Below are 25,180 nucleotides of genomic sequence, written 5' to 3' on the forward strand. Positions count from 1 at the left end.
ATCCTCATTAGGGTCTTGGCTTGCAGGTTCCACGAATCCTAGCTGTCTTCAGGCAGCGGGTGGTGCAACCCCTGAACTTGTTGCCAGCCAATTACAGGGCACATAGGAATAAACAACCATTCGTGCAGCCAATCACACCAAAAGACTTAGAGTGTCCAATACACTTTAAAAAGTCAAACAAGCCAAATGATAAATGTGCTAAAAAATGCCCTATGCACGACTTCCTCGTCATGTGTTGATAAAAACAAGTCACATCACGAATGTATTCTTCCTTTTGTAAACATACACTGGAAAATAAACATTACCTGTAGTATATATACTCTGATCATGTACAGAGCGGTAAGTAGAAGTGTGGAGGCCCATCGCACTGCTGAGTATGGCGTTGATTTGTCTAACCATGACTGATAGATCTGTTGCATATGAGACAAAACAAAAAGTGAACATTAATATCAAAGAGCACATAACCTTTGAAGCAGTGACTAGCAAGATATTTTTTTTTATTACTACATTCTTAAGATAAGATGCAGCAGGGCCTCGGAAATAGAATGTGTCAATCTGCTTTTGATCAATTCTGAATATTTCCAGATCACGATGGAGGATTGTCCATGAATTCATAAGAAACCTACTACAGTACACTAATGAGCACAAGCAGATGTTAGAATTTCTAAGCCTTGAACTAAATGTTTAACAATGGGCAATAAATTGCTGTATGCAATGTTTTTGTACAAAAACAATACAATAAAAATATCACGTGGGGTGTGCAAAAAAAATAAATCTATTCAGCTCAGAATCAGTATTCTAATTTACTACAATTTAATTCGATATAATTACATACTTATAGCAATCTCATACAGTATTTAAAATGAAATCGATACGCTTCCTGACAGCTTTTGTCGGGAGACACACTGTACCATGATGTTACCATGCAGCCCATTCTGCAAAGTCAATCCGACGCACACGGAGTGCATGCACAAACACAAACAATTGAGGGAATTCAACCGTCCTCATTGAAAGGAAGAAAGCAAGCGGTATTTTTGCGTTCTGCAAACTCGTGTGATGCACGTAAGCCATGAATGTGAGTGCAATATTTCATTTCGCTGCTGGGGTTGGACCGTCAGTTTCCCTTTGCTATTTTATCTTGCAAAGCAGACTGAAGTACTGTAGTATGATGATTTTTTTGCACTTTGATGCAGAAATCATTTTAAAACAAAAATTAATCCAGAATCGAATCGGAAACCCCAAAATCAGAATCTAATCGTGAGACAGTCAGATTCCCACCCCTAAATATCTTATTCATTTCATCACAAATCAATTAAACTATTTAGCTTATGACAGAAGCTTTACCTGTCCAACCCGCGTGAAAAAGGCAGCAACTACAGATGGTTTTCCATGGATTGACTCCCCAGCGCTGTCCCCTTCTGACATTCTGCATGTAGAGGTGGAAGGAAAAAAATGACAGGATTTTAGTCGTAGGAGGTTTGTCTGGCTTACTACTGTATTTTGAACCCTAAGCCAGTACACCCCAAAACACTGGAACTCTTTTCAATTGCTAATATGTTCATGCAAATAGGATGTGAGATGGAGCGTCCCCAAATAACATTGATCAAACAAGACATTTTGATTATAATGATCTAAAGTGAGTCACCCAACTACGAGGGAAAGACAGTGGCATGAAATGAATTATCATACTTGCAAACGAGAAGCAAAACTGATGGCAACCTTGAGTCAGTTGATAAAATACTTTACATTCCAGCCGACTAGTCTAAATGAGAATGTATCATGAATTAAAAAAATACATGCGGTAAAAAGTGCAAGTAAACACATTCACATCTTGTGGTTATGTGGAATCCACCAAAATCAGTCGGGCTTTTGGTAATTATTTATACAATCTAAAACTGGCTAATGAAATGCCGACAGTGAAGTCGCTTTCAAATGCTAACATATGCGTAGGTATTGCATTACTGAAGAACATCAATCAGTAATCATTATATCCAACCAAATCAAGAGGGAAAGCATAATACCGGTCTATAAGATTTTACGTGTAAAAAAAGATCATGTATTGTGCTTCTCGCATTAGCTTGCAAAATGAACCAGCTAACTAGCTATAAATTAACATTGACCTTTGGCCTAAATTAACAGTTGTTTGGGGGATGTAGTTTTTCAACGCGTTTCTTTCTACGGAAGTATGCGTTTCAGAATAAATCATAGAACTACATTTCCCACATACTCACGACAAACCCACCAGTTGGTGGTAATGTAGTTTCAGACATCACCTATTCCAGTTTCAAAGCATGCGCACTACGAAAACATTGAACTACAATCCCCAGATAAAAAGATACAATGTGACAACTCACTTCCGGAAAAACTGAAAGCTTTTGTGGGGCTAGCTAGCCATGTTAACTAAAAAGGCTACATTACTTTGTTTACATTGGAACAGTTTTTTAAAAATGAATGTAATTCGTAATATATTGCTCAGTATATCATCTTGTACATACGCCGTGGATGTTGAACCAAACGGTCCAAACGTTTTCTTACCTGATATAGCCGCTGTGTCACTACCCGGCTCTCCCTCAGCTAGTAGACAGCCACACGACACAAACTGATGCGAACACGTCAGTACTTCCGCAAGACTTGGATCATACAGCAGACCTAACGAGTAGAACCCCGAAAACAAGCCGTCGGGTGCAAATAGGATCGGTTTATGTGGCTCATTTTGCGTATACCTGTTCTTTAAACCAGTCAAACTGTAATGTTCGCTTGACATAAAAGCATGAAGTGTGTGGATTCATTTGTGTGAGTTTGAACTGTGCTAAAATGTGCCCGTAGATAAGTGATGTTGAGAACGCATATATGAAAAGTAGGACTTAAAAGTGCAAAACAAACAAAAGAAATTCATCCATCCATTTTCTAGAGTCGCTTATCTTCAATAGGGTTTGCAGGCTTGCTGGTGCGTATCCCAGCTCACTTCAGGCAGTAGGCGGGGGGACCCTGAATTGGTTGCCAGCCAATTGCAGGGCAGGGCACACAGATATGGAGGACCGAAAAAGGCCAAAATTCAATAAATACATGTACCATTCACTCCGTTTGGGAAGGCCGGAGCGAGGTGATACATAGAGAGTCTGGCTGCTCTATTCCTGAAATGTATAGTCAAGAACGCCCCCATCAGGATAAAGGTGTAACGTAATGTTTCAAGTAACACATATTAATATAAAAGTAATATACATTGTGTCTAAATAATACATCTATAGGATTAAATGTAAATGTAAAGGTCTTAAAAATAAAATACCACTGCACTGGGTGGTGGTCCTGCGTAACTGGCTGAGAAGGTGAAGGGCGCCCACAGAACCCCCCACTGCCTTTTTAATGAAGAAAATTCGTTGGACAGCCGAATTGCTAGTTTATACAGCAGACACATGCCAGCCAGCCTGGAAGAAATGTGCATCTCTAATGTTGACAAAAAAAAAAAAAAAATCCATTGAGCATCCGTAATAAAGATGCCATGAAAATCTTCAGATGGCGGCTATATACAGTATACATGCCCCCATCAATGGTTAAGCATTTTGTTCCCTCGAAATGATAGTTTTGTGTTTTTCTTTTTACCTGCACGTATTGATTTCAGAAGAGATGGCACTGATATGACCTTGGCTGAACGTCGTGACTGCAAAGATTGTGTTTGTGTATTTGTCTATGATGGATGGCACTCGCTCAGGGTAAGCCGAAGACGTTTATCCGAGTGGTAACATAAATTGATGGCCTGGAAAGCACATTTTAGTCATCCAGTTCCACGTTATCATTAGTCGTATTTATCACTGCCTGGATTCTTTAAAGGGACAATGTGTAAGATTTAGACAGTTTTTCACTAAAAGGATTAAATTAAAATTTTATAAATAAAAAAAAAACTTGCAAATAAATGTGTTCTTGACATCCACCAGTATGTTTTGAATATAATTGTAGGTCTAGTTATTAAATTATACTACATGGGGGGTGGCACTTCTTGAGAGGCTGCTATGTCTGTTATAAGCTACGGACAATGGTAAATGCAGCACCTCCTGCTGTCCGTAATGAAAGAAAAATCGTCTAAATTTTATACATTGTCCCTTTAAAGCTTGCACTCCAGTAATGGAAAATCACAGCTCTAATACATTTAAAATAAATGTGTACATATTATTGACATTGTTAGGACTACTTTGATCAGTTTTAATGGCACTCAAAAACAAAACAAGTTGCTTTTGTGGTAAGAAACATTTCAGTGAGACAATTACAGGATTTCAACTTCTAACACTTAAAAAAGGCATTGAACTTAATCATAACAATCTCTGATCAATGATGAACAGGCCAGCAATCAATAGATGTGTGCACCTTTGAATATTTTTTAACAGTGAAAGAAGCAAGACTATATCAAAACAGCTACTATATACAGTACAGTATATCATAATACTGATCACATGCACGTTTAACACAAAACTCAGTGTTTGACTTTGAAAGCATTAAAGTGCTACTCCTTTGACCAGTTGGTGAGTAAAAGTATGTACAACAACAACAGAAAATTCTAGAGTGTTACAAAGCAATCTTAATATCAGGTGCACCGTAATCACTTGAGCATTATGTCATAAACAAAACTGGAATGTTGCAGTTAAATATTCACAAACAAGTGCCATAAAGATACTTAGAAAACAAAAGGACCTTGCCCAGCAAGGTCTCACACAAGAAGATGGAGAAAAATGTTATTATCTAGTCTAGTAAAGACAGAGGCCATTCACAATTCACTATGTACTTGTAACTCAGATTTCATATCTGATCTTCAGCTATAATACTGTTTAAGCATGTTGTCAACTGGTATGCAACATTTTTCATAAGGGTCAATAACATTTTCACAGTATGACCAAAAAAAAAAAGAAGTTCAATAAATGGTCACAATAACCAACTTTTGCCACTCCATGGGGATTTTGCTTAAATACATGTCCATGACAATGCCTAGTTAATAATTCAAAACGCAGGAATACCTATAATCGCATATTCACTGATCTTTTAGTGCCAGTCCTTGAAAAGGCTGTTGCTACTAACAACGGCAAAATCCAGCAGGACCTACAGTAGTTTCTGGTCTCAGTGAACATCTCTTTCCATGAACTCCTCCTTTATTGGGTGCTTGCTGTTTGCCACCTTGCAGTCGGGCATGTCGAACCCAAAGTCAGCCCACTCGTCAGTCCCTGCTGTCATTGCTGTTGTCCCAACAACACCTGACCTGTTGGGTATGGTGATGGTGTGGCGGACTCGAAAGTGCACCGCCTCCATAACGCGTTGACGTTGCAGCTCCCCGCCGCCGGCCCCAATGGCCGCCATGGCGGAGGCGGCCATGTTGCTGCTGGAGCGTAGAAGCTGTTGGCCATGGTAGTCGTGGTGGTGTGAGGAGGCTGGCAGCTGGAGCGAGGCACCTTGTTTCATATCTTGAAGGCCTCGCCAGATGGCAATGCGAGTCTGCTCTGGGATCTTCAGTGCTCCTAATTGCTAGAGGAGGTAAATAGCAGAAATGTGAGAAAGGAAGGTACATGAAAGTAAAATACGTGTTCAACCAGATCCTGAAGATTGTGTTTAGGTTAAGAGTTTTTTTCAGAGGAATATTACGTAGCACGCCTGCCTCATAGTTCAGAGGTCCCTGGTTCAATTCCAGCGAGCCCAAGCCTTTCTCTGTGGAGTTTGTATGTTCTCCTTATGTTCGCGTAGGACTTCTCCAGGCACTCCGTTCTCCTCCCACATTCCAAAAACATGCATGGTCGATGTTTTGGACCCTCTAAGTTGCCCATAGGTGTGATTGTGAGTGTGGATGGTTGTTTGTCTCTGTGTGCCCTGCGATTGGCAGGCAACCAGTCCAAGGCGTTTCCCGCTTACTGCCCAAAGACATCTGGGAAAGGCGCCAGCGAGCCAGTGGCACTAGTGAGGGTTAGCGGCTAAAAAAAAAATGGATAGATGGATGTAATATTATGTATTGCTGCCGACTTTCCCTGTCCTTTTCTGGTAAGGGGCAAACATGGCCGTGACCCTCAAAGTCTGTCACAAACAAGTGGCAGTGTAAAAGCGAATATGATTGAGACAAACATCTCTAAATCTCATAAAAGACAATTTCCTAATTCATCAAGGAAATGATTGAACGTTATAAAATGTTTACCTCCACGGAGAGGGTCTGGAGATGGTAGACTGTTTGGAGGCCTTGAGAAGTGAAGTATTCAATGAAGTTTTGGCAGCCCAAGCTGGTTAGAAAGCTATATGAGGAAAACAAAAAAGCAGCACAGTTTAAAAACAAGAAAAACAAGTGTCAAATGAACACCATGACAAATATGGAAGATGTGAAACAAACGAAAAAAATCCACACTGGAATATTAATGATTCATTAGGCCATTCTTGCTTTAGTGAAGATTCTTTATTATATATACATAAAATATAAAAAAAAATATGGTCAGCATACAGTGATGGAAAATTTTCTGCATGAAAAAGTTACAAAAGAGTAAAAAGTCCACGGTAGTAAAAATGAGTGCATGCATACATAATTTCAAGAAAAAAAAAAGCTCCAAATGAAGGAGAATTAGAACATTCATTAAGATTCTGTTGTCCATGGTGAGTAGGTTTAAGGTAGAACAAAAATTGCATGAAGACTGTATTTCATTAACTGCATGTTTGCAGTTAATTTCAGGGACCGATTTTTTATAAATGTCTTTTAGATGGCAAAGAGTAAAAATATATGGGGGCGGCATGGCTCAATTGTCATCTTGCAACCAAGAGGTTGTGGGTTCAATCACCGGCCGCTGTGACCATGTCAAAGTATCCTTGAGCAAGACACTGAATCTCCAGTTGCTCCTGATGCCACATCATTAGTAGATGAATGAGTAGTCAAATGTAAAGCACTTTGAGGGCTTTGTAATGAGGAAAAGCAAGTGATATGTGAAGTACCATTTACTTAAATATTTAGTGTATGGACATACTGTACACACTCAAACTATATAGCAGGGCCATTGTCCACCAAAAACATCTATCAATTTTACTTATTTTACCAACAGTATTTTTCCCTACTCAGTACAAGTCTCCAGCAGACCATGAACAACGCCAGTAGTTGTGCCACAATGCATTTGCAGGACCTAAAACTATTGTCAAAATAACAATTCCATCACTTGTGCGCAAATGCTGATCAGCAAAGGTGGCTGTTTGAAACATAACAGCATGGCACAAATGAATTGTTAAACCGATCAAATTGTCTTACACAGTGAAATGAAGAAGTGTCATTGGAGGATGAGGTACCTGACTAGGTTGGGGTCAGGGTTATACGGAGGGGGTGGGCTGCAATGTGAAGTAGACACTAAAGTCTGATTGCTGTGGCCACCATTCACGTCGCCGTTAGACTGCATGTGGTGACTGTTAAGCATGTTGTGGCCTGGAAGAGAAGTTGCGTCAATAAAATGATGAAAGGTAAAGTATCATTGCACATTATAAGGACAAAAGCTTAAGATGTGCATCTTAATCATGTGTGCAGTGAGCCTGCTTACTTCCCTTCAGATTCTTTACTCATTCAATGCCAGGGACGTATGTTCACGTTTTTTAAGAGTCTGGACATCAAACCCAAGATACTTAAGTATCAAATCAATACTTAAGTACATTAAAGACATTAATTTCCAGATACTTAAGTATTAAATCGATACATAAGTATCTGGGATTGAATGTCCGAAAAACATGAAAATACGTTTCTGGCATTGAATGAGCTCTGACAATGTGTTGATGTTGGTAGATGTGATGTGCTGGCAATAAAAACAGAGTCACAAGGACGAATAACGCTACCAACACCCAACTTTCAAAATAAAAGCGTTTTACGGCAATTGCATTGACAACCACCCGCTGCGTTTATTTTGAAGGTGGCCTACGCAGAACATCGTTAGAGTGTAACGTAATGTTGCTGTCTCTTACTTGGAAGTGCACATTCGGCATAAATAGACAAATTTAAACAAACACATTTACATTTCAGTAAACACATTACCAAAAGCCGACACACATCACACCACCTCCAGATATAAACGTATATACAGTATGTTGCCTACGTATTATGTTGAATGCATACACTGAAGTGTTAGTGTTTCACAGTGTGTTCATTAGTTTTGCCCCTAAGCGCTAACGTAGAACCCACTTATTTCATGGACTTACACATTTCTTTTCAAGTCAAAAGTCAGTTTGTGTCAGAATTAGCTTCATGTTTCAAATGCCAACAGTTGCCCCCAAAAAATTTGAGTAAACTAGTGCAGATGGAAAACTATTAGTGACAAAAGCAGTGTGGACAAAAGAATGTCATGCACAAAATCAGTCAAGTTTGTGTAAATGCTGTGTTATGGGGTGTTCTAAAAGCATTCCATATGCTCATTCCATTAATTTTTTTTAAATGTCCACATGTGGTGGCCACTTGTCACGCTGCTAATATAATGTATCAAGATCTCAATTTACTCACTCATATGTGGCATATTGGGGTGGTGCTGGTGTTGTTGCCCCGTCAGTTGGTTGGCGGTCTGGGATTTACTGAGGCCTCCATGTGGGTGAAGCTTGTTCATATTTGACAGTGGAGAGGAGGGTGATGCAATGTGGCTCCTGGAGAAAAAAAAAAATCACTTTTGGATGAGAGCAATGTCTAGCTTTGGAATGAGTAAGACATGTCCTCACGGTGGTATGCAGACTTACGGTCTTTGTAGAAGCTGCTGTTGTGTTTGCTGCCTGTAGGACTCAACAAATGGCTGAGGGACAAGCTCAACTAGCTCCAAACTGTCTTTGATCTTCATCAGCAGTTCAAAATTTTCCCGACCACGAACCTGAAGACACATATCAAGTGTTCTATGAAACAATAAATCAGAATAGGAAATTTGCTTGCGAGCCATCATTTATTTGACAGCTTTGTCTCAGAATATTTACACAAACACAAATATATATGAACTAATGGATCCTCTCAATATAGCTTGAACCAGACAAAAATTAAATTTACTTACTTTCACCTGTCATAAACAGGACAAAAGCTACAAATACATTTAATCTTTGATGAGTTTCTTTGAAATATTTGCCACAAATACAGTACTGTCAATTATTTAAATTCATATGATAAAATGTTTGTCTTCTTTCAATGAGAAAATTACTACCGAATGCACAATAGGTGTGAAAATTAAATAGGGAGCAAAACAGTGACATTGGATATATGTGCCTTGGTGCTGGTATTATGATCATTAGTCTATCACGCTTCTCCAGTTGAAGGTCACATGGATTTGGAGCCTATCATCAATGACTTTGAGTAAAAGGCAGTGGCTAGTCACTCTTAAGGCACATACATACAGTCACCTACATTCACATTCACACCAAAGGGAGCTCACGCTTCCAGAAAATCTCAGAATAGGACCGAAACAGTCCTTTTGAGCTGTATTCAGGACATTTTTAGAAAACTGTTGTTTTTATCTTGAAACATGTCCTCATTTAGAACTGTAATTTGACTTCTGATTTTTGTTGCCTTTCAATTTACAATGTATACATTTCTCCCAGGGGTGGGTGATTGGAATAAAAAAAGATAAAAAAAAAACCCAACTCACCGGAATATAGTAAATCTCCTCATCCCCATGCCGCCTCTTCCTAATATTAACATTTGGACTGGGAATATTTGGTGGGCTCTGTTTGAAATCTATAGAAAACAGATGCATACAAAGGTTTGCACGCATTCCACAGTCCCCTTAATTCAACAGCCAACAATGACACCAGAATTATAACAATAACTTACTGCGTTTAATAGCACTACCATTCTTTGCCACACTGTCATTCAGAGCTTGTTGTTCCCTGAAGTGGTCCTCATCTGCTTTGCGATCTCGGCCAGGACATGCACATATACGGCCTTCAAATGATCTTCGACCTAACACTTGTCCGCTGCAAGGTTATTGGAAGAATTTTGGTCATTGATAAGTACTACAGTACAACAGACATACTTAAGGGAGAAAAGTCAAGTCATTTTTTTTAAACAATAATACATGTTATGCTGCCCCAACCTTAATAGAGTATTCTGATTAATATTGCATGTGTTGAATATTAATTAAGCAGTAAAATACACACATTTGTATACAATTCAGGGGGCTGCTTTTTGCCAACTGATGTCGACTGAAAATGACATCACAGTGCCTACGGTTTCATTGCGAATGTCATCTGACAAAACACAGAAAACAGGTGAGCTGCAATTGGTCTTTACCTGAACCCTTCTGCACTGTGATGCCATGACAGCAAGTGGCCAAATCAATAAAATGCCCATCTGAATGTTGATCAGTGTTTTTTATGACTCCCGAATGCATTTCAATTGGCATTAATCATACGCAGATTTTAGCTATTTGTGAGCCAGCTAATGACAAGCTTCTCTTTTTAATTAATGTTCAATACAATACAATACTATACTGATACCTACATGAAATAAATTAAATATTTGTTTGGAAATTTCAGCTCAATCTGTCTTGAAAGTAGTTAAAATTGTGCTGATATTCAGGAATGATAGACTCACTCTCTTGATTCCAGAGTAATAATGATAAGGATGGGTCTTCTATTCATGCCGCCCACACAGCTGCTGTTGCACATGAAGTTGTACAAGATGGTGGTAAACTCTGTCCCCACCTGCAACATGCCATAACAAAACACATTCTTGCACATTGCACATTGTCAAAAACCTACTGTGTGACAAGCAAATTATTTGTAACATTTTAATTTGATACTGACTGTGGTCAATCCACCGCTAGAGAGCAGTGTTGCAGAGTGCTTCAATATCAGGACTCTACAACATTGTCCTCAAGTGGGGAATTTAAAAGTTGAGAAGGCGAGACTTGCTATGCATCATTTTTGAAGCTTGACAGCTTCAATAGACAGCTTCAACGTTGGCCTGACTTTGAGTGTGCACTTGAGCATTTGAGCACAAAAAATCCGTCACATCCATCCCTCCATTTTCTATAGCCGCTAATTAGTGCTCGCTAGGGTCGCTGGCCTGATGGTGCCTATCCCAGCCCCCTACCAGCAGTACGTGGGGGATACACTGAACTGGTTTCCAGCCGATTGCAGAGCACACAAAGACAAACTGCAAACCCCACGCACGAAGGCCAGCGCTGGAATTGAACTAGTGACTCTGAACTATGAGATGGAAGTGCTAACCACGCTTCCACCCAGCCTCCCTGTCGCCTACACTACACTTCTGTCAGGCTTTGGTAAAACTCATACTGATACTGATCCTGATACGATCGCCGTCAGTAATTGTGAGTCACCCCAGCAGACACGAAAGCAACAGTATTTAGTTGTAACTATCATATATCCGTTAGAGATATTTTTGATGAAATAGTGAGTACTCTTAAAAATGTTTGGCTAGCTTTTTGTCTGAAAGCAATATGGCCACTGCTGTGTTGTTCTAAAAGAAGTTGTTTTGCACAGTTCCAATCAAGCCCGTCACTCTGGTATCCTCAAATGACTCGTTCATGACGCTTAACTCATGATATACTGTATTATGTGTGAGTGACTGAGTGCTTGTCTAAGAGTCACACACCTGTGGAGCCTCATAGGGAACAAAGACACTCTGGCGGCCTGTTACAAGATCATCCATGTACTGGCAGAGATTGTTCCCCTCCACTCGGATGAGATGGCTGGCTGGGGCTGCTTGGCCTGAACAAGCAGCCAATGACATTGGATGAATTTTGTTTCTTGTATCTGAATAGCATCTCATTTGAACAACAGCTAATGTTGGACTCACAGCACAGACACGTTGTGAAAGGCAGCAAATGTCATATTATGCCATTAAGCGGATCGGGCGGCCGTACCGTCATTAAACTCTCGACCCAGCTCGTGATTGGGGCAACGCTTGACCACTTCTGTCACATGCTCCGCCTTCTTGTAGACAGACATGGCTCGGATAATGCTTCCATGAGGAGGGGAGGATGACAACTTGATCTGAATGGGACACGTCTTGGCAATTTGACAGTAGAGCTTCTTCAGAAGTGGGGAGTACTGGAGGGAGAAAAAATAGTCATGAAAACATTTTTTTTTTCATTACAAATTATTCAGTTGAGTTCAGCGACAAGGAAATCTGATACTTGTGCAACAGGGATTCATTCTAGTCATATATACACGGTATATTCGCCACGGTAACGGGCCATAAATACTGCATTTATTCAACCTCAAATATCGATTAAAAATGGGACCATTTTCATTTAATGAAAAGCCCATCAGCATGTGTGCATCACTTCAAAGGTGTTCGCTAAGTGGATTGTTTCTAGTCCCCAAAAAAGTTGTGATGCATCCAGTTGGGAAAGAGTGCTTTATTTCTTGGCAAATTATCATTTTGCCTGTTGTGTCACCTTTACTAAGCCCTTAGTAATAAACAGTCTACACTACCAATTGCGCCCTCATCTCCCTCTCTCTCACTCTTTTTTTTTCAATACACAGGCACACACATACGCACACACGCGCACGCACGCGCACGCACGCGCGCGCACACACACACACACACGCATGCACACACACACACGCACACACACACACGCACACACACACACACACACACACACACACACACGGTCATCATCACTAGAGAAATGAAAATGCCTGTGCACAACATAACAACCCCCCCCCCGACTTGTTCTGACATGTTTCAGCAACACCACTCTTTCAAATGATGATGATGACTACTTTTAACTGGGATAGGGCAAGTATTATAACAAGTTGAATATTATTATATGAATATGCACTTGATGAAAATTGTGTTGTTTGTATGCCAATATTACAGCAAATTCAAAATTATGCTTTCTTGCGTGTGAAATGTTGGCATGATATCCCAATTCATCCAGAATCAATCAAAAGGCCGTATGAATACAACTTTTGATGGAGCATTTTTAGAGCCTGAAAAAATTCAGTGCCATTTTTTCCTCACAATATTTTGGCATTCATATGCCTTTGGAGATGTCTCAACATGCCCTCCATTCTAACAAATGTTCACATACACCAAGAACACAAGAAATGGCCTGCATCACTGTTCAAAGTGAAGGACTGATTAATCAAAGGCGCTTCCCGTTGGAGACATAAAAAAATGAGTGATGGATCAAATTCAGCTCAGGACAAAAATATTGATTTTCAAAAGAAGTTTCAATAATAATATACAGTATGTTTTCAGAGGCTGCTGATGTGCGTTGTGTTGTGAAAAAAAGAGAAACTCTCGAAATTGATCAAAATGTGTCACTGGTCTCTTGATTGGAAGCAGACCATTTTTTACAGTATTGGATGTGTGTCATTACACTTCGGTCCACTGGAAGCAAGTTTTAACATGCTTGTGGAAAGACAGTGATAATTGCTTGATCGCCATCTATACACAAGAAGCAACTTGCCCTATGAGAAATCACCTTATTCCACACATTTCGAATATCCTGTTGACATTGGACACCAATACATTTCTTAATACAAACTCATATTTTATCAATAATTTGAATTTACCTCAGGAAGAGTAGATGTAGCCTACATATAAAAAAATAATAATAGTTACTTTGGTAAAATTGCGATGAAAAGGACTCAGAAAAAGACAAAAAAATTAGTACGGTATTTCATGACGGACACAATCCTTGTCAACTCACTGGCCGCAATGTCAAGTTTGATCCGAAACGTGCGCGACACCATCATGGAAAGAGGTCATCTTGTCTGCAGATGGTGTTGAGCAGCTGTTGATAAGTTGGTCAGTCACTCTGTTTTTTTTCTCTAACAAGTCTTACCGTACCAATAAACCTCCACATGCGTGTCTCGTAATTTGATGAATTTTAACATATCCGGAGTTCCATTGTGTTAACCACATGCTAACCTAGATTGAAATGTAGCATGGTGTAGATTTTTCTCTTTACAATTTGTGTTATAATTTGCAACTTTCAGATAAGAAATTGATTTGTCTTGATAAATGCTTAAACCATTAAAAGTTACATTTATCTAAGATGTTCGTGTCAGCATCAGCAGTGATCTTCACACTGCAGATGATGCTCTTTGAAAATAAGCGAGATGCATTGCAGGGGCATGTTAAGACCTGTGTTCTAACGGAGAAGCTAATAGCTGGGAAAAGCAACTTCTGACAGGCAGCCTTGCAATACATGTTGGAGCACATACTCCGCATCGCATCACAACCTACCAATGCCCACCCCAAACACACATACACATCCATACTGTACATAAAGACACATAAAACCCTTGTCGATGATGGGAAACCTGAGTGGTGTTGTTGGGCACGTTGCTTCAATCCAACTCTTGGTAAATTCATAGTTTTGCTCAACTGCGTTTGGAAATTCTGTGCACCGTGCTTTAAAAATGGAGTGCCTGTGCACGTATTTGGCATTTGAAACTCACGTGCCAATGCGTTGTGGAGTGGCTACCGTACTCGCTTTCTTTTGCTTCGACACAACTATTGACCATTGAATGGTCGATTTATTTATTTATTTTTGCAAAACCTTGCACAACATACTGTACCTCGCAGCTTATTACATTTCCAATGATTCTTAGACGTGGAAACAGGCTTCTTTTTAATGCTTTTTTTTTTTATAGATTCTCTATGAGACCCGTATAGGGATATGTTGAATTTGCTAAATATTAGGCTATTTGAAAGAATTGTCTGCAAGTTTGAAATGCAGTTGTCTGATTTGATGGCTTCCATCACTGTGGGTTGCGATCTAACTATGACAACAAAAGGTCTCACAAAGAGCATTTTGTAAAGACAGAGCAGAACATTAAATTAGACGAGAGCTGTATGAATGAGCAATAATCAGCATTGCTGGTGGTGATAGAGCACCCCAAAATCAAATTTGCTGTCGGGGTCATGGAAGCTTGGGGCCACCCTGAATAACATTTAAATTAGTGTTTGTTTGCTTACTTTTCAAAAAGAGATTTTTATTGGTTTTAAACTCAGTGCCCACATAGCTGATTGCAAAGCACTTTCAGCACCGGGCACTTAATGAATGTACACTATTTAACATTCTGTCCTTGGTGATGAAATACAGACAATAACATTTGCCAAACAAAATTGATACATTTTCACAAATTGTAAAAATACAGAAGAAACAGTTTGGATGGATTTGACTTTTTTTTTGCGTTTCCAAAAAAGGACTTTTTTTTTTCTCTCTCAAGAATACTGGAAGACTTTAAAAGAATGAATGCCAAGAAGATCAGCTAAATTGAAGGGCATATTACAACGCAGCTTCTAAAACAAATTGCAACCATATTTTTCATCATTGCAGAATTTTCACAAATCACTCGCCTACGGCAATAGGTTTTAGCGGAAATTTGAGTTATCTTTTTATTTATTTATTTGTTTTCTCGCTTAGACTACAATGAAGCTCATGGCTTTTGAGCTAACAGGTTTAAGTGGGTGAAGGCCGGACCAAGAAAGAGACAGCAGAATAATAGCAGCAGGTTAAAGGTCGCACTGTTCGTCCGGAAGGGATCTCCTTACACGACTGAGAGCTGTGTGAAGAAGCCCACCATGCATGGTTGCCTCCAGCAAACACAGTCATGCAGGGGCCTCTTCAACAGACACATTGAACCACATGCGGAGTGATGGAGCTGCAGTTTGTATCCCGTTTCTCTTTTTAAGATGGTCTAATATGTGACAGGTGGGGGTGGCACCTTTCCACAAAGATTCATGGAAGCTGGGGCCTATATGCGTGTGTGTGAGTGGGGCTATAAATCTATTTACACCATGACCAGTAGGGCCAGTTTTCATACCCAAAGCACAGGGAAAAAGAGCTAGGTAGCAACTTGCTTTGATGATGATATAAGATTGGGTAAACCTACATGTTTGTAAACTATGATGTGTTTGTTATTCACAAATTCATTCTTTACTCTTACAAAAATACTACTACAGCATTGTAGTGCTACTGGTGTGGGAGGATGCTAAAGCGAATAAAGATTGTCTTCTTCATATTTCTTTCAAATTTAAAATGCCCTGGATCTTCCCATTTGGGGAAAAAAACTGTAACAAAATTGCATGTATTTTTTAAGGATACCTTCCACATACATTCACTTTTTAAAATACCGTATTGTAAATTAAACAATAATATTTATTGTACGTGGCTGTCAATAAATGCATAGCACGCAAAGTTAGATGATAAAGTGATTATACATGCCTCCATCTGTATAATGGTCTCTCTTAAACTACTGTACTTCTTTTTCACCTGTGAAACCCTTTGAGACTGCTATGATTCAGGGCTACACAAATAATCTTGACTATAGATAAAACAGTAATTAACTTAATTATCAATGAAGATTTGTACTCATAGATCTCTTTTTGATCAAAGTTAACTCTGTTCTAAACAAGAGAAGTCATTAACTGGATTTGAAATAAAGTTTTCAAATTATTGATGGGTGCTCCTTGGTGAGATACAACAGTTTGAATTGATTCATTCTGATGTAAGGGCGACTGGGTTTTTAGGACAGTCAATTTGAATATCAGATTGAATATATATATTTTTTTCAATGAACTTAGCTGCGTGATTTTCGGAAATATTCACCTATTCTGAAATACGTTTGAAAATCTCATGTAGCCCCTGGAGTACCTTCATGTATCTCCAGTGGTAAACACAGTCCCATTTCAGAATCAATTCTCTAAAGGAAACCTTAAAGGGACTCTGTGTAAGATTTCAACTGTTTTTCATCAAAAACGTATAAATTCAATGATTATAAATTTCAAAACTTGCAAATAAATGCAAAATAAAATCTTAAATTTAGTTATCATTCAATGGGGGGGGGGAGGGGGGGGGGCACTTCTCCTGACGTTACGGACAATGGTAAATGCAGCACCTCCTGCTGTCCATCCATGTTATAAGAATATCATTCTTATTCTTAACATTCAAGAAGTCCTTCAAAACACTCACTTTTTCGGAGACCCCCCAAATTTGTTCAACCATTAGAATTACATCATGAAAAAGGCAATTTACAAAAGTTTAGATTGGTCAATATTTTACAAAAAAAACAAAAACATAGCAATACTTTTATTTTTAACCCAGATAAATTTCTCGAACCCATCGAATGAAATCATCAGGTGAACACAGATAGATTTAAGTTGTGCTGTCAAAAAGATTTAATAAATTAAGTGCTTGATTAATGAAGATCTGTAATTAATTCTTAATTAATTAATTAAATAATTAATTAATATTTTTTCAATCCCACCTAATTAAATCCGTGGGAAACCTCAACCAGTTTTACATAAAAAAATTTATACATTGTATTATTGTAGTGGATCAAAAGAATGATATACTGGACAACGACAAAAAAGTGACTACGGTCATGGTTTTTTTTTTCTTTAACAGATGCTGCTGTAACCATGGACCTTCTGCTGCATTTGAGATGAGTTCCAGGTGCTTGCTGCCGCATTTAGTTTGGACCCTCAGCAGGAATGCTGCTGCTTTCTTTTATCAATGGTCAAATTAGAAAATAAGATTACAGTAAAACATCCTTTTGGTTGAAGATTTGCTCAAAGGAGGAGTGTTCTCAGTTCAGTTTGGCAAAAAAAAAACTTTACTTTTAGCTCACTACATTAGGTCTTGCTTGCCTACATTACGCCTGTTGTTGCTTTCGTCAGCTGCAGCTGCAGACACAGCTGTGTGTTGTATTTATGTGGTTGGTTAAATTTGAGCTATCAATGAATGATTTTAGACGTGCAGAATGATTCATTGGAGTGTCCGTTACTTTCCCTTGCACAGCATGCGCTGGCTTGAGTGTTTGAAACTGTGAACGTGTGTCTGGGTGCGCATGTGTGTGTAAGGTGACAAAGCAGAAGAGAAAAACCAATGCATGAAGAATGCCTGAAAAACGTAAGAATGTATGAGGTTCATCAAGAGCGCATGTACTTACTGTCCATGTGGCCGACTTGGCAGTGCTGGACTGCTGGAAGGACAGCTGGAAGGAGTGCGGTCCCGGGTAGTCGGTGTTGGAGGGGATGGCCGGGGCAGGCGACAGGCCCTCAAAGGTGGAGTTGGGCTGGGAGTAGGGCGAGGGGGTGGGCACCGCGGAGGAGGCGTTCTCGGAGTTATAGGGGCTGGACGGCCTGGCCCTGCTCCCCAGATTCTCCATGCTACTGCTGAGCAAGTTGTACTGGGACTGGGTAAGAGAAGAGCACAGGAGAGAAGGAGGGAGGTGAAGGGGAGGAGAGAGGGCAGGTCGAGATGCTGGAAAGACAGCACTTTTGAATGACGCATAGAGGTCGGGTTACATTGGACTATTGGCTGCTAGGTTCGCTGTCATCCAAATAATGCCATGGAAACTGGACTACTTGTTTGTTGAAGATGTTGCATCTTTAGATAATGTACAACTGTAGAAGTGGACACTTGTCATGCATAACATGAAAAATGACAACCAAACAACTTAAGTACCCATGCGCAACATTGATATTACCCCTCAGCCAGACACCACTCAAAATAGTCCCTAGGTGTGAGTGGCTGTTTGTCCATGTATTTGCTGGGGTTTTCTATTTTGGGGTGGTGTCGTTAACCAATACCTTGGTCGAAATGACACGTTTAAAATATGTATCGAATGATGGCCTTGTCACCAAGATTGATTGAATGAAAACATTTCTATTCTAGATGGGTTGGTTTAACCAAAGTATATGTTGCCCAAATAACTACCAACTAAATTGGTCAAACTTAAACACTTTTTGGGAGATGTGTTTGCAGAATCCCCTGAATCTATATATACTGTATTTTAAGCAAAATATTACTCAAGCATTGCAAAAACACCAACTGTGTATGTGTGTGCGTGCGTGTGCGCACGGGCGTGCGTGTGCATGTGTGTCAGTTATGGCTGCATGATCCACACAGCAGCCACCTAGGGGCTATATGTGGGTTAATCTGTAAAACACCAGTGTAATCTGAAATGTCTAATTGCCTCCCACCCTCCTCCTATCCTCTAAGCTGTGTTTGAGGAGAAAGAGGTACAGTTGCTCAGAAGCTCGTGTCTGACAGACTTGTCAAAGCCAATACACACCATCACGGCCCATTTTTAAGTGCCATACAAAGACATAAAACTTTTCAAATATGCACATCATCCATAGTCATTAATTGATCCGAAGTCAGTATTCTGAAAAATACAAGTCTATCAGCTCAGTTTGTGCTCTTTCAATCGTTTTATGTCTCCCAAAAAGTCACTGTGTTTCAAGGTTGCTTGAGGTTCAGCAAGAAAACCAATAAGCAACTTCTGTTAATCTTCAAAAAAATAAAATAAAAAAAAATAAAAATAACATTGCTAACTAACATACATTTCTAATGTGTCTATAAGAACAGGTATTTAACCCATACATTCACATGCAAACTGCTTTCAATGTGTACGAGTAACGTTAAGTCAGGAATATTTACCTTCTTTTTCACGTAGTACATCCTCTAAAGTTTCAGCCACATGAGTTAATACTTCAGTCAGAGATGTCCTAGTAGAGAAAGCTGAGTGCACCCAGCAGAGTTCAAATGAGGTGTGCATCAGTGCACACACCACTCACCTTCTGTCCCTGTCTCTCTCTCTTTTGCCCTTTCTCTCTCTCCCTTTTCTCTTGCAAACACACACATATATGTAGCGGCAGGACAAAGGTGAGGACAAGTGTGTGTGTGTCTGTGGAGTGAGAGAGAAACAGACAGAGACAGGGAGAGGACAGAGGGGAATAGGGATGGGAGCCTAAAAAAATGGTACAGCATTCTAATTATGGCATGCCTGGACATAGAACGCAATGCTGGGACACATGCACACACATGCTACAAAACACTTTGTGAAGGCCTGAGCTAAGTAAACGCTGTCTGGGCATGTGAACCTGAGTAAGTAGGAGAGAGCGAGAGAGAGAGAAAGAGAGAGAAAGAATTTTTATTTTATGACAAAATAATGTGTATCATTCCAGCAATGAATGACCACCTGATTACTTTTTTAAAACCTTAGCATGATGCTAAATGAAGAAAATTGTCAAATAAAACACTTTTATGATACACTCTAAAAACAGATTTCATTATACAATCTAAAAACAGAATGGTCAAATTTACAGAAATAAAAAAGTTACATTTAACACATCTGACCAGTACATGTGTGTATGTCATTAAAATAAAGCAGCCAGACCATTGACAATTGTAGAGTTTTCACCATATATATGTCTTTATAATTTTTGGTACCAGACAATGCAGACATCCAGTCAAAATTATGGTACAATGAAAGGATATAGAAAGAGTAAATTACATACAATTTCTTGGTGTTACACTTGATACAAAACTATGCTGGAAAGCACATATAGAGAATGTTAAAAGAAAGATCTATCGGTATTGTCTTTAAAACCAAAAAGTCCTTAAACAAAGAGTCATTGTACTCATTATATATCTCATTGATACGACCATGCTTAACTTATTACGTGGAGATATGGGGAAATACATATAACACAAACACTCAGCCGTTCTACAGTACAAGCTCCAGAAAAGAGCAATACAAATATTAACCAGGGAAAATATACAGAATCAATCAAACATTGTTTATCAAATTGAATACTCTCAAATCTTATGATATACAGTAGGTGAAGCTTAGACGGCTCAATTAATGTATAAGATATTCAATAACCAACTTTGTAAGAATATCCAGAGGCTGTTTGAAATCAGGAACGGGTGTTGTTACAATTTAAGGGCTACAGGTGATTTAAAAAAAACTTCAAATAAGAGCAAATATAAAGCAGTGTGCATCTGTTAAAGGTGTACATTTATGGAAAAGTTATGAAATGGAACTTAAAAGATATTCATCTATGGCTGTGTAAAAAAGTTTTAAAGATATAATATTAGAAAAATGCAAAAAATTATGTATAAACTGAGGAGGATCTTGTATAAAACTTTATAAGTTACATGTGAAATACATTAAGTATGTGTATGTGTGCGTATCTACAGTATATGTGTATGAATCTGTGTGCCTATGTACTGCATATATAGAACTATAACTACTCTATATATACAAGTACGGCTGTATATATGAATTACACTAAACATTTACTTATATTGATGAGAAACAATATCTGTATTAAGATATGTCAATAAAATACAAGGAGTAGGACGAGTATGTTTCATACTTCTTCCTACTTCCTTTTGAAAACACAAACCTCACTGAAATGAATATATACTGACGATTTACTTTGCTTGCTTTTTTGTGTGTTTTGTTTCTCAAATTTTGAAATGTGTTTATCATATGTTCAATCAATCAATCAATCTATATTGCTGATACAACCAAACGATGCAAACTAATCTGTTTGACAAAATTATTATCTAATTTGCCCACACTGCCAAAAACATAAGTCAAAGGGGACCTGTACTGTAGTACTGTAGATGAACAGTCATTCACATCTAAGGACAGTTTAAAGTGCTCAATTGGCCTACCATGCCTTCAAAAATGTGGGAGGTAACCAGGGTAGCCATGCAGGATTGGCTGGAGGCCATATTTCAACGCTGATTGTCCGTTCAAGAAGTAGATAAGCTAACCAGTCAACTACCACATCTACGATACCAAAAGTCAATGTATGTAATGTTATAACCAGTGATAAATGATAGTACTCTAAATTGTACTCTGTAGCAAATTTTATAAGTTGTTTCTCTCAGTGGCTCTCAACCTTTTTTCACTGATGTACCCTATGTGAAATATGTTTTCGTCCAAGTACCCCTTAACCAGCTCAAAGCATTTTTGTGCTTAAAAAAACGACTTAAACCATGCCATCAATGTTGATTTAATAAACTTTAGAACCCTTCAAACTTCATTTGTATTGGTTCACAAAAAATAATCAACCTAAAGTGTCCTCTTTTGGATTAAAGAAGAGATCTGCTTTAAAAAAAGAAATAACTTAATTATTAAAAAATACTTGTCTACAAAAGATGATCAACATAAAGTGTCAGACCTGTTCTCGAAAAGAAATAATTATAATTAAATATTTGTCTAGGGAAATACATACAACATGAAGCATCGTGTTTTGGAATTACATTTGCGATCTGTTCACGAAAATAAGTCATTGACTTAATTATTAATACTGTACATGTTAGTCCACAAAAAATATTCAACCCTCAGAGCCAGACCTGTTCTCAAAAAGAAATACTTATAAATAAATATTTGTCCACACAAAAAAATTTAACTTTTGGGATCATGGTAGGGATCTACTTCCAAAAATAAATCAGTAACTTAACAGGTAACGAGAGGTGGCACGTGACAAGTTGGGTTGAACCATTCTAGTATGATTTAGAATCTGGCTTTAAAAAAAAAAAAAAAAAATGTCTTTGAATAATCTACGGAACACATAATTTGTTTTATGAATTTAAATGTTCTTGAACCATTTCATTAACTCAATAATTATTTTTAAAGGATTTTTGCATGTTTGTTTGTATTATTTAAAGCTCGAGTACCCCCGGGAGTTCCTTCAAGTACCGCCAGGGGTACCCGAACAGTGGTTACATAGACCACCGGATTGGTCAAGTAGATTGGTTGTTGTTTTTTTGTGTTTGTTTGTTTTTTTTAACCAATCTGTTTTTAGAGTATACATGCAATAAAACACAAAACTATATAAAGTAAGTAAGTAAGTAAAAATTAAAAAGGTATTCCAGCTCTACTCATACAGTATACATTAAATAAGGGAATTTGTATTGGTATTGAAGTTTTTAAGATCATGACTTTGGTCAAAATCTGTCTGCAGACTGAAAAACAAAGATAATTTCTTTGTTTGTTTGTTTGAAACTATAGACAAAGGGCCCCCTCGAAATGATGACAGAGATACAGTATACAGACAAATATAAAGTCCATCATGTTCCCCTGCCGAGGTTTATCAGATGAAAGCAAAGCAGGGTCAATGTTCCAGACTTAATGCAAACTGTATGATGTGATGGTGTATGTACACAAGGATATGTAGATCTATACATTGACACAAGCTGTGCAACGTGCACTCGCTGGTCACACAATTCAGGAAAACTCTTACGAGAACCAAAGTCAAAAGCTTCACCTTGACAATAGTATAAGTACATGATGACTGAAAGAATATTTTACCAATTTAAACATGATGTGTCACTGAATGGCATCGCTCCACAATCGCTACAAAACGGGCTTGTGTCATTAATTTTGCAAGGATGGTGGAAGTATATTCAAAATGTTGCCATAATTAATAATGAAAACGTTTATGCAAAATAGTGTAATAAAAGTAATTGGCCTCACCAATTTCTGATTGTTTACTACCTTTGAAATCACCCTTTGTGGTCCAAGATGAAGTGGGAATCCAGATCAATAAGTGGAAAACATGACCATACAACACTGCACACAAATCACATAAGCAAATGTGCTCACATGTGTGCTCGGTCGTGGTAAATGCAATCTCCAACAAGTTGAAACAGAGCCACCACTTGTGATCCCATTGTGTGAGTAAGTGCGTGTGCAAGTGTTTGTGTGTGTATGCATGTGTATTCAAACTTCAACAATAAATGATGTCCCCTACGGGCAGTTGCTTTGCTTTAGAGATGAGCCTCAAAAGGTTGAAAACGTGTCGAAATGTAGACAGGCCAACCACAGCATTGCTCAAGATGAATCAAACACAATGAACTGAAGAGCAATAGATTAACTCCTTGTTATATCCTTTATACTGCTATTGGGTATGCAAATCAACATGTTCAAAATATTACATAAATAGAAGTGACTGGAGTGTCACCACATGGAAACTATCCAAATGTATGTAAAAGCAGAGAGAAATCAAAGTTCATGGAGCGTGAGGGTGCGCAGGAGGGAAATGTATTCTGCCTCCTGTTGGTAAAACGATGTAAAGATCCATATTCAAGTTCACTATTGCGTAGGCAAAATCATATTGCCAGTGATTGTCTTTTTCTGTCTACTACATTTAGAGTTCCCTAGCGTCTATTAAGTCAAACCACCTATTTTACATTAGAAGAAGCCATTAGAACACTGTATTACGAAACGTATTAATACTGAAATCGTGATGATATTGTCTGTTGATGTCACAAATTGAGAGTGTGAAATCTGGGCCTGTTTAATTTAACGCTTGTATGAATGGCAACCTGGATAGACAGTGTTACTTAGATCTTCTTCCATCAAATTAAACAATTGTTTTGACTGTCATCATGTCACACCATTGTAATTAATCTATAAATATTCTCATCCAAATGACCGGAACTCACGATAGCAGCTTATCCTAGTATTGCCGCTCTCTTGCAACAGTCTTATCATCATGAATTAGAAATGAAAAATTAGAAGAATAGAAAATTGCTTCAATATCATGAAATGATATGGAAAATGCTATTTTAGAATATGCAGGTCTTTTAAAAAAAAATGTCATTGCTTTTTTTTTGGGGGGGGGGTCGAGGAATTATGAGTGGTTTAAGTGTGAGTGGTATCTTTACTTAGTACCTGTAGTGTCTGAAAAAAACACCAACAACAGTAGTATCAAACATCAAAATGAAGTGGAACTGCATGTTTTTTCCTGTGGAACGCCTGATGATCTTTCATGGTATATTAATATAAAACTAGTTGAGAATCACTGATTCTTTCAACAGGAGCAAGTCAAAGCAGCAGTAATACCATACCATTGTAGGATTGATATCACAAAGCTCAAGCATAGACACATGCTATTTTTTTATTTATTTATTTAATTGGACTCGCATATGTATTCATCTATTTTGCAAATATGTATGCGGTTATGGTCATAATTTTTGTGGATAAGTTAAAGCCTATCCTAGCTGAATTTGGGCGAGAGACAGCAGACACCCTGGAATGGCGGCCAGTTAACCACCGGGCATATGGGCCAGCCACCATTCACTCTCACATTCACCGTTCCGCCATCATGCTGCCCCGTTATGTTGACGTTTCGATATTTAAATATAAAACTGCACTTTCTTTCAATCCGAATAACTGCTGTTTTTTTGCAAAAATACACAGGTGTGAAGTAGTAATAATTCTCTCCTCAGCGCTCTTTCATTTACCAAATCCTTTTGTAAAGAAAGTGACCTATGGCAGAGCAACACCAACATAATATACACTATATGTCCACTACAAGATGAATAGAAGCAAAACATTTTTACCACTTACCACACATAGCATTTTACCAGTCCGGAAAAATTTACATCGTGACAAAGGATGGCAGACCAGACATTCCAGAAGAACA

General features: G+C 38.4%; 2 protein-coding genes across 5 annotated transcripts in view; both read right to left on the reverse strand.

Moving 5' to 3' along the window:
* rer1 (retention in endoplasmic reticulum sorting receptor 1) overlaps positions 1-2,644 on the reverse strand; it is an 11,732-nt gene extending 9,088 nt beyond the window's left edge. For both annotated transcript variants that reach the window (XM_088408458.1, XM_088408457.1), the window contains exons 1-3: positions 2,536-2,644; positions 1,345-1,426; positions 306-410 (exon numbers count right to left, since the gene is read on the reverse strand). In XM_088408458.1, the coding sequence (XP_088264584.1) occupies positions 306-410; positions 1,345-1,425 (186 nt within the window). In that variant the 5' untranslated portion in view covers position 1,426; positions 2,536-2,644. The remainder of the gene's footprint in view (positions 1-305; positions 411-1,344; positions 1,427-2,535) is intronic.
* A 1,541-nt stretch (positions 2,645-4,185) lies between these two features.
* Positions 4,186-23,326, reverse strand: tp73 (tumor protein p73). 3 transcript variants are annotated; one of them, XM_088407780.1, is made up of 13 exons: positions 19,389-19,568; positions 18,929-18,999; positions 17,893-18,138; positions 11,838-12,024; positions 11,567-11,682; positions 10,544-10,653; positions 9,782-9,924; positions 9,597-9,685; positions 8,707-8,834; positions 8,480-8,616; positions 7,288-7,420; positions 6,164-6,257; positions 4,186-5,505 (listed from the first exon to the last, which is right to left on the reverse strand). In XM_088407780.1, exons 1-13 carry the CDS (start codon positions 19,504-19,506, stop codon positions 5,104-5,106), a joined length of 1,974 nt encoding a protein of 657 aa, XP_088263906.1. In that variant the 5' UTR covers positions 19,507-19,568; the 3' UTR covers positions 4,186-5,103. The 3 variants fall into 3 exon arrangements, with proteins under 3 accessions (XP_088263906.1, XP_088263905.1, XP_088263903.1); XM_088407779.1 differs by lacking the exons at positions 18,929-18,999; positions 19,389-19,568 and adding an exon at positions 23,227-23,326; XM_088407777.1 differs by lacking the exon at positions 18,929-18,999 and having other exon boundaries at positions 19,389-19,549.
* Positions 23,327-25,180: the final 1,854 nt, after the last annotated feature.

Source organism: Hippichthys cyanospilos, chromosome 2, assembly GCF_059441005.1.
Source record: "Hippichthys cyanospilos isolate Australia breed blue-spotted pipefish chromosome 2, RoL_Hcya_1.0, whole genome shotgun sequence".
Classification (NCBI taxonomy): domain Eukaryota; kingdom Metazoa; phylum Chordata; class Actinopteri; order Syngnathiformes; family Syngnathidae; genus Hippichthys; species Hippichthys cyanospilos.

What these genes read in the sequence shown, in the direction of transcription:
- tp73 (XM_088407780.1), bottom strand. Translation starts at nt 19,506, where the DNA reads ATGCACACCTCATTTGAACTCTGCTGGGTGCACTCAGCTTTCTCTACT. An exon ending in AGGAGATTTACTATATTCCG is followed by an intron (nt 8,835 to 9,596) that starts GTGAGTTGGGTT and finishes ATGTGTCTTCAG; the next exon opens with GTTCGTGGTCGGGAAAATTT. An exon ending in CCCCAATATGCCACATATGA is followed by an intron (nt 7,421 to 8,479) that starts GTGAGTAAATTG and finishes CTTCTCTTCCAG; the next exon opens with GCCACAACATGCTTAACAGT.